General features: G+C 35.6%; 2 protein-coding genes across 2 annotated transcripts; one reads left to right on the forward strand and one right to left on the reverse strand.

Moving 5' to 3' along the window:
• The first annotated feature begins 1,566 nt into the window (after window positions 1-1,566).
• Window positions 1,567-4,188, forward strand: LOC100246269 (protein ACCELERATED CELL DEATH 6). The gene is made up of 3 exons (XM_010652159.3): window positions 1,567-2,247; window positions 2,681-3,219; window positions 3,518-4,188. The coding sequence occupies exons 1-3, from the start codon at window positions 1,623-1,625 to the stop codon at window positions 4,106-4,108; spliced, it is 1,755 nt and encodes a 584-aa protein (XP_010650461.3). The 5' UTR covers window positions 1,567-1,622; the 3' UTR covers window positions 4,109-4,188.
• Window positions 4,189-11,134: 6,946 nt separating this feature from the next.
• Window positions 11,135-15,553, reverse strand: LOC132253823 (extensin-2-like). The gene is made up of 3 exons (XM_059737051.1): window positions 14,609-15,553; window positions 11,707-14,135; window positions 11,135-11,616 (listed from the first exon to the last, which is right to left on the reverse strand). The coding sequence occupies exons 1-2, from the start codon at window positions 15,456-15,458 to the stop codon at window positions 11,743-11,745; spliced, it is 3,243 nt and encodes a 1,080-aa protein (XP_059593034.1). The 5' UTR covers window positions 15,459-15,553; the 3' UTR covers window positions 11,135-11,616; window positions 11,707-11,742.
• Window positions 15,554-16,480: the final 927 nt, after the last annotated feature.

The following is a 16,480-nucleotide window of genomic DNA, read 5'->3' on the forward strand; positions in this document are numbered from 1 at the left end:
ATAATTTTCCTAGATAATAAAATCCAAATAATTTGTTTTTAGTAAATAAATGAAACAATTTTTATAAAATTGAAATATTTTTTTTAATAAATGAAAACCGTTTTAATAAAACTAAATCAAGAATTTTTTTTTTCTTCAAGAAAAAATTGGAAAACCTTTTTTAAAATAAAACCATAATCTTTTTTTTTTTTTTTTTTTACAATCGAGATTTGCTTTTAATAAATTAATTTCTTTAAAATAAATAAATAAATCTAGCTGTTTTTTTTTTCTACAATACAAAATCCTTTTTTTTTTTAATAATAAATTCCAAATCATTTTTGCTCTTAAATAATAAATTGAAGTCATCTTTATCACATTAATTTTTTTAATGAAATTGAAAATATTTCTTTTAACAAATAAAGATAAAGATAAATCTTTATCACATTAATGATAAAGATGACATTTAATCACATTAAATGTCATAATAGTCACTTCTCTTAGGATATCATAATAACAAAACAATTTAGTTATCACATTAATTTTATTTTTTTTAATGAAATTGAAAATATTTCTTTTAACAAATAAATCTCTAAAGTATGTTTTGTAAATAATTTTTTAAAATGTCATTTTTCTATTAAAAATCATTTTTACTAATAAAATTGAATTAAATTTTAATATTTTTGTAAATAAAATTGTAAAAGTCTTGTTTCTAGAAAATTAATACAAACCAATTTTCTTGCAAATAAAATTAAATTGAAATATCTTTAGTAGATAAATTTATAAATAAAAAAAGCTAATAATTTGTAAAAAAATCACTTTCCTTAAATCATTTTATGAATCTAATTTGTAAAATATTCTTTAATTTTTGTACAACAAAAGTTTGTTTGAAAATTTAAAATATTTTAAACTTGTTTATGATGTTTTTAAATATGTTTTAAAATAATTTTTATATCTAGTGTTTTATTTTTAATTATTCTTTAATTTTTTTAATTTGAAAATGAATAAAGGGAAAAATGTATTTCCAAACACTCATATGAAAAAAAATCACAAAATGGTAACTCAAGTTCATAAAATACAAATTTTAATCAACTATTTAAAAATAATTAGTATTTTATGCACTTTCTTTTTTAATCAAATGTAGTATATTTGATCATTTAGATACTACATTTTAATGATATCATACTATTTTTTTACCCTTCTATATACTATCTTTAATAGTGCATAAAACTTGAATATAAAGTTTTTATTTTGTAATTATTTTTATATAAATGTATGCTTTTTTTTTCCTCCCTTAACATATATAAAAAAAAAAATGAAAATAAGAAATACAAAAAATGGTAAATATCTTGTACCATCGTTGTCGAATCCAACACCAACCTGTCACACCCTAAAACACCAATCTCCCCATAGAAGAAAGGAATATAAAAATAGATCATAACTTGTGACAGACAAAAATAGTAAAAAGAAAAAGAAAATTGAAAATCATTCACCACTTTGCTTCGAAGCATTCCATTGGTATCTGTCTTTCCATATGGAATGCATTTAAGACAGAGTTGGAGATTGAGTTTATAGCTTGGACAACTCTAATGAATCAGCCTAGTGCCTCCAACCATGCTGCTGCAACTGAAGATTGTAGCCCATATATGGATGAGACATATATGGATGCTACCTTGTACAACGCCTTAGCAAAAGGCAAGGTCAATATGCTGGAAAGTTTGCTAGAAAACAATAATCTCAGGCTCCAATTGACCCCCAAAAGGAACACAATCCTTCATATTGCAGCTCAGTTTGGTCAGCTGGACTGCGTTCAATGGATCCTTCATCAATGCTTGCCTTCATCTTCATCTTCATCTCTACTGCAGCAACCCAATCTGAAAGGTGATACCCCACTTCACCTTGCAGCCAGAGAAGGGCATTGTCAGGTCGTTTTGGCTCTCATTGCTGCTGCAAAAGCACATCAACAAGAGATCGAAAGCGAGATTGGAGCAGATAAGGCAATGCTGAGGACGGAAAATAAGGAGAAAGACACAGCCTTGCATGAGGCAGCGCGGTATCATCACTCAGAAGTGGTGAAGTTATTGATTAAGGAAGATCCTGAGTTTGTCTATGGTGCCAATATTACAGGCCACAATCCCCTTTACATGGCAGCTGAGAGAGGATACGGAGACTTAGTGCAAATCATCATAGACAACACTCACACTTCACCAGCTCATTATGGCATCATGGGTAGAACAGCCTTGCATGCTGCTGTAATTGGCAATCATCTAGGTAATTAACTATTGTATTAATCCTAGTGATCATGTAATTTGCAATCATGCTGCTGACCTCGCAAGGGTTTAAGGGCTAGGAGACTTGGACAATTTTTGTTTTTTAAATTATTTATTGAATCATGAGTTTTTCATTATTACATTTTAACTCTATTATGATTTAGAGTTTCGTTTTAAATATTAAAACATATGTGTGACTACGATTAAGATTAGAAATAGAGAATTTTTACCATTATAACCTTTTATTCTCATTGGATTAGTGAATTCTTAAATGTCAGTATATTTTGTGGATATAGGAATTACATTGATTATTAAACTACATTAAAATCTCTCGTTTTTCTTTCTTTATTTGTGATCGTATGTGATTGAACTAATAAAATTTTCATGAAATTTTTGTCAGTTTACTTTTTTTATGTTGTTTGTTTGTTTATTAGATATCACAATAAAGTTGTTGAAATGGAAACCAAGTCTCACGAAAGAGGTCGATGAACATGGTTGGTCTCCGCTTCATTGTGCTGCCCACTTTGGTTATGTTAAAATTGTGAAACAATTACTCAACAAGTCATTAGATAAGTTTCCAACTTACCTTAGAATCAAAGATGGCAAGAAAACAGCCCTACATATTGCAGCTGGTCGTGGTCATATCGACATAGTAAAGCTCTTGGTGCAACACTGTCCCGATTGTTGCGAGCAGGTTGATTGTAAGGGCCAAAATGTTTTTCACTTTGCCATGGCAAAGAAGAAAGATGATTATCCTGGGAAATTCTTAGAAATTGATGGGTTAAAGTTGCGAGGACTTGTAAATGAGAAAGATTATGTTAAAGGAGACACACCCCTCCACTTGCTTGCTTCTTACCTAGTTGATGATGAAGATTTTATAGTGGACCATACAGTGGATAAGATGGGTCTCAACAGTGAATACTTCACTCCTAACGACATAGTTTCTCAAGCCACCCACAATTGGGTAAACAAGGTAAGGGCGGTGTCTAACTTGATTTTATCATAAATATGATGGATTATATTGGTTTAATAACGAGGGGTTTTGGTTAAATAAATTTAACTATCTTATAATTTGAAATTTTATCAAATACCTTGCCTTCATTTTTTACTTGTTATTTTCATTTATATTCCTTTTGATTTAAAACATGGAAGATATTTGATGAAAGTTTAAAACCTTAAGCGAGACAAATTTTATATAATATTGGGCTCCATGCTTCTTACTATATATATATGTCAAGGCTAAATTAAGATTTCAGATGTTCACATTTCAGAGCTATATCCTACATTACTTGAGAAAAAGTAAGGAAGGGGCTGTTGGACCTTTAAGTTGGCTCCTAGGCATCAGGGAAGACCATGGTTGCAGTGAATCCGAAAACAAAGATGAAGACAGGACACGGAAAAAAGATGATAAAATCTTCTTCACCTTAGACAAAAAAGCTGAAACCCATTTGATAGTGGCCGCGCTCATAACAACGGTAACCTTTGCCGCAGGTTTCACCGTGCCGGGAGGTTACAAGGAGGATAAGGACAGTAGCCCAGGAACAGCCGTTCTAGCAAAGAAAGCAGCTTTTAAAGCATTTGTTGTGACAGATACCATAGCCATGGTGCTTTCTATATCTTCTGTATTCGTCTCTTTTTTAATGGTATACCATAAGAAACAAGAGATCATAGGAAACTGCTTATTGTGGGGCACTCTTCTCACCATGTTCGCCATGGGAGCAATGGTGGTTGCGTTTATGACAGGCTTGTACGCTGTATTGCCGCTATCCTCAGGGCTTCCCATTGCTAACTGTGTCATTTGCTGCATCTTTTTCATTTTCTTTTGTTATTTATTTAGACAAATTTTAAAAGATGAAGATTAGAAGGATATTGTACTCCAATAATTTTTCTTGCAAGTTGGCTTTATATTTAATTTTGGTTGACTTTTGCAGGGTGTTTACTGCAATTTGTATGATGTTAGACACCCTTTTCTCTTGGAAATAAAAATTTAAATATAGCTGGGTTTTTTTTTATTTTTCTTTTTCTTTTTCACTGTTAGATGTGCCTGTGAAAGAAAATAAAAAAATGGTAGATATGAATAAATATATTTTTGAAAATACAGTAGTTTATAAGAATTCCAAACAGGACTAATTCAAGGAGGGAAGTACTAATCAACAATGTGATCAAAAAAGAGTCAAAAAGGTTGTAGAATTTTGTTAACCTTCTAATAATGGAGCAGTACGATGCTCCATATATGCCTCCATCTTAGTCACAAGTCAAAAAACTTTCCCAGGACGAAGGAGAATTGCTTGAAGATCCTTCCATGTATAAGAGAATGATTGGGAAGCTCCTATACCTTACCATAACAAGATCAAATCTATTGGATTCAGTAAATCGATTGAGCCAATTTCTTGTTAAGCCGAGAATTCCCCACTTGCATGCAACATATCATGTTCTTCAATATGTGAAAGCTACAGTAGGCTAAGGACTCCTTTTCTCTTCTTCAACATCTAATGATTTAAAAGCCTTTGTAAACTTGGATTGAGCAGCATGTCCAGACACTAGGAGGTCAATTACCGGTTTTTGCATTTACATTAGAGATTCCTTGGGTGCTTGGAAATCCAAGAAGCAACAGATAGTATCCAGATCCTTTGTTGAAGCAAAGTATCAAGCCCATTTTTCATGAGTGAACTAACCCATCGAGATTGATTGTCATCTTATGAGGGAAAAACTCCGAAGTGGTTGTTTGAAGACTTTTCATGTGTCATCTCAGCACCAAGTGGCAGATATGCTAACAAAGCCTCCATTTCCAACTCCATATGCTAACTTATGAGGTAAGGTGGTGTTTGTTTTTTTAGCTTTTTACTGAAAACCATTTAGTTTTAGAATTTAGGTTGTTTGTTTTTTTACTTTTTCATAACTTATTATAAACTTTTTACTAAATAGAAAAAGCCAAAATATGTGGCTTTTTCTAAATAGAAAAAATAACACAATGATTTTTTTTACTTTTTAATACTTAATAAAAATAAAATACTACAAAAACAAACAACCTAATATTTAATACTATTAAGTATTAAGGTTCTATTAAGAATTAAGTAAAAAAACAAACACCACCTAAGTTAAAGACTTATCTGATGACTTTTCGGGTAATTGCTTCTCAATTTGAGCATAATTGAAGTGGGGCATAACGAGGCCAAGACCACCCATTTTCATCAACCTCTTTAGGCCCGGTTCCCTTCTAATAACTATATTGTGAGTAAGGGTCTCCAAAAAGCCCGCAGCCCATGGCCCGGCCCGGCCCAGCGGGCTAAAACCCGACCCGAGCCCATTTCTGGATGGGCCGGGTCATGGGCCCCAAATTAGGCCCGACGGGCCCGCCCATAGGTCCGCCACTATATATATATATATATATATATATATATATATATATATAAAATATTCAAGAAATAGAAAATGTTACATTAATAAAAATATTCATTGTTAACTATTTTATTCATTGAATGTATACATTACATTTGAAAATATGGGAAAAGTTTACATTACTACAAAATAAATACATCCCAACTAGGTTGACACCTACTTATTTGTCAATCATTTGTACTTTTCAACCATAAAAATAAAAATAAAAATATGACATACATTTAGTAAAATATTTTAATCATTATCTCTTGGCGGTTATGGCGAACTAGTGAAATTGAAAGGTTGTTCTGCTCTTATTATATAACCAATCATTTCTTTATGACAATATGATTCATCATAAGAAAATGTTTTTAAATTTCCACTTTTATCTTTACCTAATTGTATATAATTTCTAATATCTACATTATTTTTAATTTTACAATTTTCATGATGCCTTTTTAAATGACTTGTACCTGCATTTGAGCCACCACTAAGAAGTTTGTTACAAATTTTACATTTTGCTTTTATTTCTTTTTTATTATTTTCTAAATTTATTTCTATTCTATCAAAAAAATTTCATATATTTGAAGTAAATTTTTGCTATCACATGCATTAGATGAAAAACAAGAACCACTTGTCATAATTATAATTATTGATAAAATATTATGCTAAAAATAATAAATGTAAAATTAAAATGTAACAAATAAATAAAAGAAAAGGTGAAGTATGTTACTAAATTGAAGAACCGAAGCAGAAATTCCTTCAAATTTGAACTCTTTGAACCACCAATGTTTGTTTTTCACCACCAATAATATTGAATAATTTGAGACAAAATGCAATAATCAGAAATATTGTGGAATGGGAGAGAGCTTAAGAGTTGAGAGAATAGAAAAAAATTGAGGGTATTTAATATTTATAGGGATTTAAATATTAAGATTTAATTTTTATTTTTATTTTTAATTTCAAGACCGTTCAATGGTCATATATTTGAAATTGAATTATGAGTGGCATGTTCAACGGTCATGTGACCGTTGAACAATCAATTCACTTTTATTTTTTTTCAAAAATTATACAATATTTTTAATATATATATAACTAATGCAAAATAGTTATACAAAAGAGGGTCAGCTCAGTTGGTGACTAGCTCCCTTATGGTTCCATAAGGGAAGGGTTTCGAATCTCATTCCCTTCAAAACTGAAAATTATTTTAATTTTTACCCCAGCTCGGCTCGTTGACCAGTCAACGGGCTCAGTGGGCGGCCCGGCCTGGCTCGTTGGAGACCCTTAAATTTGTGATATATATTCGATAAATAAACAAACAAAATTAAAAAAGAATTAGATAAAAATTTTGTTAGCCCAATCACATATGAAATAAAGAAATAAAGACAAAACATTTTAACATGATTTAATGATCAATGCAATTTCTACATTGAGACTTAAGAATCCACTAATCAAATAAAAATAAAAAGTCACAATGGTGAAGGTTTCTACATTGAGACTTAAGAATCCACTAATCAAATAAAAATAAAAAGTCACAATGGTGAAGGTTCTTCCACTATTTTCAATTATGGTCAGACACCTTTTTTCTCTTTAAAACAAAATTCTAAATCATAATAAAGTTAAAATATAATAAAGGGAAACTCATGATTGAATAAATAATAATAATAAATAAATAAAATTATCCAAGTCTCTTAGCCCTTTAAACTTTGTGAAGTTAATAAGGTGTTTGACCCCAACATCTAACAAGAATGAATTAGGCTTCATAATCCAATAAATTTAATAATATTTTGCATGATCACTAGGATTAATACAACAGTTGATTACTATTATAGTATGTGACTCATATTGAGAGAAAAACATATATGGAGAAAAAGAAAAAGGGCAAATGTCGAAGTGGAATGATGATATTTGTCATTCAAGTTTGTATTTTTATTGTTAAGGGCGCATGATAGGTTGAAGGGTGCGGGGGCTATGATCAAGGGTATTTTTAGAATTTCATTACCCGATGGTTAGTATAAATACCCTTTTATGTAACCCTAATTTTACATATAGTGAAAGTTTTTATCTTTCTTATTCCCATGGACGTAGACAATTCGTGGAACCATATTAAATTTGTGTGTTTTTAATTTTTAATTTTTTTTATAATTTCCTCACCAAAAATCATTGCACGAAGATCAACAATTACTTTGGTGATTGCCAATTACAACAACATGCAAGGCCGTCCCGTTCTACCGATGATGTCATTAAGAACCGGTGAAGTGTGAGGGCTGTCTATGATGATTTGCCTAAGAAAATGTTTGATAAATCAATTTAATGGCCGGAAGTGACTTAATGACTTGTTAAATCATTTAAGTCATTAAGTTGATTTATCAAACCTATAAGTCTCTATATCCTCTCTCAGCAATGCAAGGTCTTCCTTAATAAAAAACTTCACCACTTCTGACTGCTGAGTAATGATACCGCACTGCCTCATGCATGACTGTATTTTCTCCTAATTTGGCATCATCGGCTTTGTCTTATCTGCTCTAACCCCACTTTCCTTCCGTTGGCGAATTGCTTTTGCAACAGCAATGAGAGCGAAAACGACCCGACAATGCCCTTCTCTGGCTGCAAGGTGAAGTGGGGTATCGCCTTCCAGATTGGAGGTGGCTGCCGTAGATATGAAGATAAGAGATGAAAGCAAGAATCGATGAAGGATCCATTGAACGTAGTCCAGCTAGCTGGGCTGCAATATGGAGGATTGTGATCCTTTTGGCCGAAGGTCATTGGCTTCAAGGAAATTTTCCAGCATATTGACCTTGCCTTTTGCTAAGGCGTTGTACAAAGTAGCATCCATATATATCTTATCCATATGTGGGCTACAATCTTCAGTTGCAGCATGGTTGGAGACACTGGGTTCATTCATCAGTGCTGTCTAAGCTGTAAACTCAATCTCCAACTCTGTCTTAAATGCTTTCTATTGTTATATTCCTTGCTTCTCTGGGGAGATTTGCGTTTTAGGGTGTGTTGGTGTTGGACTTGACAACAAAAGTGAAGGGAAAATGTAGGATGAAATTTGTTGTAGCCACCTAAGTGGAACAAAATTCATGTATTTTTTTTATTTCATTTTTCTATTTTTTTGTTTTCACCCGTTTCCTTTACGGGTTTTCATAATAATAATAACAACAATAACAACAACAATAATAAAAATAAATTTCAAATCATAAGACATTTTTTTATTGAATTTATAAATGAATTTAAAATTTTTCAAAAATAAATTAGAATTCAAAAAATAAATCTTATCAAATCAAAAAATAATAGACTAAAACTAATATCTATAAGTCATGTTTTTTTGTTTCTCTTATACATATAACTATATTTTTTAATATTCTCATTAGGTAAATAAATTCTAAATTAAATGAGATATAATGAATAATTTAATTCTTTAATGATCTTTTAATTTTTAATAATAATTTGAAATTCAAAAAATCAATTCAATTAATCACAGATTAAATCAAAACATTCAAGAATAAAAGGTTCATAATTGAGTACTAATTATATACATCTAATGATAAATTTGACTTATTTGCATATTAAAAAAATTAAATTGTATTTGTTATTCATTTTAAATAAAATACTCTTAACCATTATTATTTTTAAATTTTATTGTTTGTCTTTTTAAATAAATTATGTTTTTAGATGTTAATATCTATATTTCTTCTAACATATATAATTTTATAAATAAAATTATCAATATCTTTAAATAAAAAATCTTATTCCAAACTAAACATATTATAATTTTAAATTTAATGTATTTTTAAATTTGGTTTATTATCACAAAATATATTACACATATAAATATTTTTTTAAATGGAATACGTATGTTATTTATTATTTATCATTTCTTTTGAGTGTTTTTTTTCCCTGATACTTGCATGGATTTTGACCAATTTTTTTTTAATATTTCTTTGTAAATCCATCAAAATTGATATTTTTATCCTTTGACTATATATAGAAATAACCCTAACACTCTTTTTCAAATCTAAACTACTGCTCACAGTGGTTAATATTTTTTGAAATTCATTTTCCTTATAATTTTAGGGTTTATTTGGAACATTTTCAAAAAACAGTCTCCAATATTATTCCAAACAGAACGAATTCAGTCATTCAGTGAGGGAAGACAAGTCAAAAAGGATGTAGAATTTTGTGAACCTTCTAATAATGGAGCAGTACGATGCTCCATACAGGCCTCCATCTTAATCACAAGTATTCATTCACAATTAATCGTAATTCATTATGGAGGTCGCCGGCCGGCAGATGAGCTTCACTTCACTTCATTGACTGCAGAGGTTGCCGACCAGAGACAACTTTGGACATGGTGAGCTTGCTAGTGAACTATTGACCATGGGAAGATGATGGCATCTCTTATAGGTTTTTGGTCCATGTATTTGTCGGGTGTGCTATGCCACAGTGAGAATGTGTAAGCGATGAGGGACTTGTATATTATCTCACAAGGTGACGCTTCTATCAAACTTCTATGAAGTGTCAATGTTGCCAAGCGCCAAATCATATTTTAAAAAACATGTTTTAATAAAGAATTGATCCATCTGTGTCAGAAATATCAACTTCAGTCCACTTCTCCCGGGCATTATTGGGCGTGTAAGAATAATACTTTCCACAACATCATGACGTGGAAAAAATGAATCAGCCAATGCGATGAACTTCCGTTAAAGAAACCACACCTGCTACAGCTGACCAATTTTCATACGTGTATATATATAAATGGGCCTACCATTTTTGACAAGCTGTGGTGCAGTTGAGTGAAAAAGACTTTCCAGCTGTGACTTCACCTGCTTCATCAGGACCCAAAGAAAAGGGTTAATTTTCTCACTTCCATTTCTTTTGCATTGAAGAAAAGGTAGAAAAACAAGTAGATAGAAGTCGTTTTAGGTGCATTATTAGGACCCCACTGAGTATGACTCTCTCTCACTTTTGACCTAAAGTGCTGTTAACTACGTACTGCTGCAATTATGGGTGTGGAAAATTATCCGCTGTGCTACCTACTTCAAGGAATCTGAAAGGTTGAACACGTGGAGTTCCTTATGAAAGAGACATGAGTTAATTATGGAATAAACCACTGGATCCTTAATTAAGAAATATTAATCCATTGATGATTGTGGAATTTATTTTGCTGTAAGTAGTATTATTGAAAGATTGGTGTTTCCAACACTTTATTTTTAGGGGGGTACTTTTCCAACATCAAATTTCGGAGTCCATCTTCACAAGCAAAGTGAAGATGATGCTGAGGTCCTTCAGTCGCAGGTGTGCCACATATCTAAACTTTGTCCGGCAAAGTTTGTCTTTTCTTTAGAAGGCACTCAATTTTCTAGAAAGGACTGAAGGTATCATGGAACACTGGGAAAAAGCTGAAAGCCAGCAGACCCCATATGCAGAATTGTGAACACAATAATGCATGCAGAATGACATTAAACCCATGAACAAGGGAGGGGGCCAGGGGGAGAGAGAGAAGATTTGTGACAGAAAATGTTCTTTATTGGGATGAACAACCTTGGTGCACAAAGCACAAGAAAATCTAGGAAACATATGGATGTCCTTAATAAATAGAAGCTCAATCTCACAAGGCAATAATACAATATACATTCATAACTTAAACAGACACCCTAAAAAAACATGAGGGATTGAAAAGGAACTAGCAAACTGAAGCTGAAACTGCCATTTGCAAACCCTAGCTGTGTCTCCAATCTCATTTACTGATTTTATTTTCCCCAGGAAACCTTTTGAAGCCGACCACTAACACTTGAACACAACAAGAGCATAATGTGTAGGATGGCCACCACAGAAGTAGAAGCAATTTGGTCTGAGTTAGAAAGGTTCAAGCTCTCAGATGCAATTCTCAGACCCTTATTGAACGGGATTGTATTGGAAGCTTGCTTATTGAATCCTCTCCTGGTAGAGCCTTCCTTTATTCCATTGTTGAAATTAAAACTTGGAACTGAAAATAGCCATAAAAATGAGATTATTTATCATATACATCCCAATTATGCTTAACATCCTCCAAAAGATGAAAAAAAAAATTACTTACATGAATGGCAAGCGGAAGTGGCAAAGCTTTCTATGCTTAGTATGGATGAGTTGGAGGTGGTGGAGATGCGTACATGTAGACTGGGGGAGGAGGTGACTTCACAGGTGGGGGAGGTGATGTGTAGTGGTATGGGGGAGGAGGAGATGGTGATGGGGGAGGGGGAGAGTTGTAGTGGTATGGTGGAAGAAGAGATGGGGATGGCGGTGGTGGAGACTTGTAATAGTAAGTTGGTGGAGGAGATAGCGAAGGTGGGGGTGGAGACTTGTAATAGTAGGGTGGTGGTGGTGATGGTGATGGCGGGGGTGGGGATTTGTAGTAGTATGGATGAGGAGGAGATGGCGATGGTGGTGGGGGAGATTTGTAGTAGTATGGATGAGGAGGAGATGGGGATGGTGGAGGTGGAGACTTGTAGTAGTATGGAGGTAGAGGAGATGGTGATGGAGGTGGTGGAGACTTGTAGTAGTATGGTGGTGTTGGGGATGGAGATGGTGGTGGAGGAGACTTGTAATAATAGGGTGGATGAGGTAATGGAGATGGTGGTGGTGGGGACTTGTAGGAGTATGGTGGATGGGGAGAGGGTGAGGGAGGTGGTGGAGATTTGTAGTAATATGGTGGTAGAGGAGATGGCGATGGTGGAGGTGGGGATTTGTAATAATAGGGTGGATGAGTCACTGGTGATGGAGGTGGGGGAGATTTGTAGTAGTATGGTGGTAGGGGAGATGGAGACGGTGGAGGAGGAGACTTGTAATAATAGGGTGGATGAGGTAATGGAGATGGTGGTGGTGGGGACTTGTAGTAGTATGGTGGATGAGGAGAGGGTGAGGGAGGTGGTGGAGATTTGTAGTAATATGGTGGTAGAGAAGATGGCGATGGCGGAGGTGGGGATTTGTAATAATAGGGTGGATGAGGTAATGGAGATGGTGGTGGTGGGGACTTGTAGTAGTATGGTGGATGGGGAGAGGGTGAGGGAGGTGGAGGAGATTTGTAGTAATATGGTGGTAGAGGAGATGGCGATGGCGGAGGTGGGGATTTGTAATAGTAGGGTGGATGAGGTAGTGGTGATGGAGGTGGGGGAGATTTGTAATAGTATGGTGGTAGAGGAGATGGGGAAGGAGGTGGTGGCGACTTGTAGTAGTATGGTGGGTGGTAGGGTGATGGTGGAGGAGGTGACTTGTAATAGTAGTGAGGCTCTGGTGAGGGTGGAGGGGGGGATTTGTAATAGTAGGGTGGATGAGGTAGTGGTGATGGCGGAGGTGGGGATTTGTAATAGTAGGGTGGATGAGGTAGTGGTGATGGAGGTGGGGGAGATTTGTAATAGTATGGTGGTAGAGGAGATGGGGAAGGAGGTGGTGGAGACTTGTAGTAGTATGGTGGGTGGTAGGGTGATGGTGGAGGAGGTGACTTGTAATAGTAGTGAGGGATTGGTGATGGCGGAGGTGGGGATTTGTAATAGTAGGGTGGATGAGGTAGTGGTGATGGAGGTGGGGGAGATTTGTAATAGTATGGTGGTAGAGGAGATGGGGAAGGAGGTGGTGGAGACTTGTAGTAGTATGGTGGGTGGTAGGGTGATGGTGGAGGAGGTGACTTGTAATAGTAATGAGGCTCTGGTGAGGGTGGAGGGGGGGATTTGTAATAGTAGGGTGGATGAGGTAGTGGTGATGGCGGAGGTGGGGATTTGTAATGGTAGGGTGGATGAGGTAGTGGTGATGGAGGTGGGGGAGATTTGTAATAGTATGGTGGTAGAGGAGATGGGGAAGGAGGTGGTGGTGACTTGTAGTAGTATGGTGGGTGGTAAGGTGATGGTGGAGGGGGTGACTTGTAATAGTAGTGAGGTGTGGGTGATGGTGGAGGTGGGGATTTGTAATAATAAGGTGGATGAGGTAGCGGTGATGGAGGTGGAGGAGATTTGTAATAATAAGGTGGATGAGGTAGCGGTAATGGAGGTGGAGGAGATTTGTAATAATACGGTGGTAAAGGAGATGGCGAAGGAGGTGGTGGTGACTTATAGTAGTATGGTGGGTGGTAAGGCGATGGCGGAGGAGGTGACTTGTAATAGTAGTGAGGCAATGGTGGTGGTGGTGACTTGTAGATGTAGGGTGGGTGGGGCTTGGGCTCAGGCTTGGGCTTCTCACATTCCTTGAAAGGAGTCTTGGGCCCATAAGCAAAAGGCTTAGCATAGAGCACAACTTCAGACTCGTCCTTGGACTTGACTTTGAGCTTGGCACCCTTCATGCCACTGTGTAGGTCAGTTGGGATGTTGCATGGCGAATCCTTGGGGGCGGCGTGGAGTTTAGCCTTGCAAGACTTGGCTCCAAATTTACCATAGTCAAATCCATCAACGGTGATGCTGTATTTGCCATTGATCTTTGTCTTACCATAGGCCACGATCTTCTTGCCACCTGTCTTGCATGTCACCTCCACAACAGCACCTGCTCCATTAATTAACAACAATAATTTACTAGCATCAAGTCAACTAAAAACATTATCTCACCTACTCCCCTAACTAATTTTGTCCTTGCCATATTAATTAAAATCAAGATGCTCTTCTTCATTTATAAAAAAAAATTTAAATTAAAAATTTTAAATTTCTTATCTTCCAAACACATGTTTAGAATTTTTATTATTTAATTAATTAAAATCAAGATACTCTTCTTCATTTTTTTTAAATTAAAAATTTCTTATCTTCCATGTTTAGAATTTTTATTATTTAATTAATTGCATATTAATAATTTGAAATACTACAATAATACTAACGTGGAAATATGGAAAGAAAATTTAAGAAAACCCATTTGAGGAACACTGAGAATCTTTGAGAAAATTACTGTTGATGGAATTTGGAGTATGGGAAGAAAATGATGGAAACCCATTTGAAGAAAAGTGAGAATGTTTGAGAAAAATTTACCTTTGAGGTGCTTCTTGTCGTGGGACTTCTCTGGGTATTTCCAGTCATAGCATCTGTAGCAGTAGACTTTTCCGACCACCTTGACTACCAATGGGTGGTGGTGGGGATGAGGATGGGGGTAATGGACAGGTGGTGGTGGAGAAGTGTAGTAGTATGGAGGAGGGTGGGACTTGGGCGGTGGAGGTGGAGGAGATTTGTAGTAGTATGGTGGTGGTAGTGGCGGAGACTTCATCGGAGGTGGGGGAGAAGTGTAGTAGTATGGAGGAGGGTGGGGCTTGGGCGGTGGAGGTGGAGGAGATTTGTAGTAGTATGGTGGTGGTAGTGGCGGAGACTTCATCGGAGGTGGGGGAGAAGTGTAGTAGTATGGAGGTGGATGGGACTTAGGTGGTGGAGGTGGAGGAGATTTGTAGTAATATGGTGGTGGTAGTGGTGGAGACTTTTCCGGAGGTGGCGGAGACTTGTAGTAGTAAGGTGGATGAGGAGATGGTGAAGGTGGTGGAGGAGACTTGTAGTAGTAAGGCTTGGGAGGAACCGGAGAAGGAGGAGGTGGAGATTTGTAGTAGTAGGGTGGTGGAGGCGACGGAGATGGCGGTGGTGGGGACTTGTAGTAGTACGGATGTGGCGGCGCCGGTGATGGAGGTGGTGGAGACTTATACTCATAAGGAGGCAGTGGTGAAGGCGACGGCGGCGGAGGAGACTTGTAGACATAAGGAGGTGGTGGAGGAGAAGAGTAGATGTAAGGATCAGCATGTGTTGAACCTACATTGCTAGCAACAACAACTAAGGCCAATGCCACCAAAATCTGAGGCCAAAGGCGACCCCTAGAGGGGCCGCCACCACGCAAAGTCATCGGACACTGCCTGAAAACTTGCCCCCTCCGCTCAAAGGGGGGAACTGGGAGGAGAAAATGGAGATGAGAGGAGGAGGATGATGATGAGGAGCCATAGATTAAAGTGTATATTTATAGTAGGGATCAGTAGTTGCAGGAGAGCTGTCAAAAGGGACCAATTCAATTTGTCCTTTTGATTATACGAGATGATGTGGGTTTCAATAGCTGGCTCCTCAATTTTTTATAACACACTTCACATGTCCAGAAGACTAACCCCTATTTTTTTTAATAAATTTGAAAATATTTATAAAACCCCAATAATAATTTATGGAAAGAGAGAGAGGATGGGATTAGTGTTAGGGTAGTGGTATAATTTTCAAAGGTAACATTGCAGAGTTTGAACCCATTTTTCAAATTAATTATAGCAAAAGATTCACCTGGCAAATTAATATCCTGACTAAAAAATATTATCATCTACGTTTGGAAGGTGACAAAAAATTCAAAGTGAGGTGACTTGAAGGCAAAGAAATGATGGAAATGGAGGAAAAGCTTGTTTCAATGAGTGGTGTTGCTTCATAGAGGGAGCCCTGCAGCTGCCACCCATTTGGGCTTTGGGATTCTCCATTTCTTCATCAATGGCTCCAAAGATGCCTCTTTTTAGCTTTTTCTAGAATTTTTTTTTAACTTTTGATTGTATTTCAATATGGGCTATTTTTATTATCATTTTTTTATAAATAAAAATATTAATAAATAGGAAAATAAAATAAAATAAATTTTAATTTACTCAATCTAAGTCAAAGACCCACATCTCAAACGTTTAATAATTGCCATATTTCATTCACTAGGGAAGGGTTGTACCATTTATTCCCTAAATATTGAGGAAATGCATGTGATTTCTCCATAATGAGGATAGCCTGCATGTGCACTCCCATCAATGGCTGTTTGCAGTCTTTGCAGGGAAGTTGAAGAAAGCATAGAACCCCCCCAAAAAAAATTAAAAAAAGTGATAGTGGGGAGTCTTGGAAATTAATTTCATTGGGTGC

Source organism: Vitis vinifera, chromosome 5 (assembly GCF_030704535.1).
Source record: "Vitis vinifera cultivar Pinot Noir 40024 chromosome 5, ASM3070453v1".
Classification (NCBI taxonomy): domain Eukaryota; kingdom Viridiplantae; phylum Streptophyta; class Magnoliopsida; order Vitales; family Vitaceae; genus Vitis; species Vitis vinifera.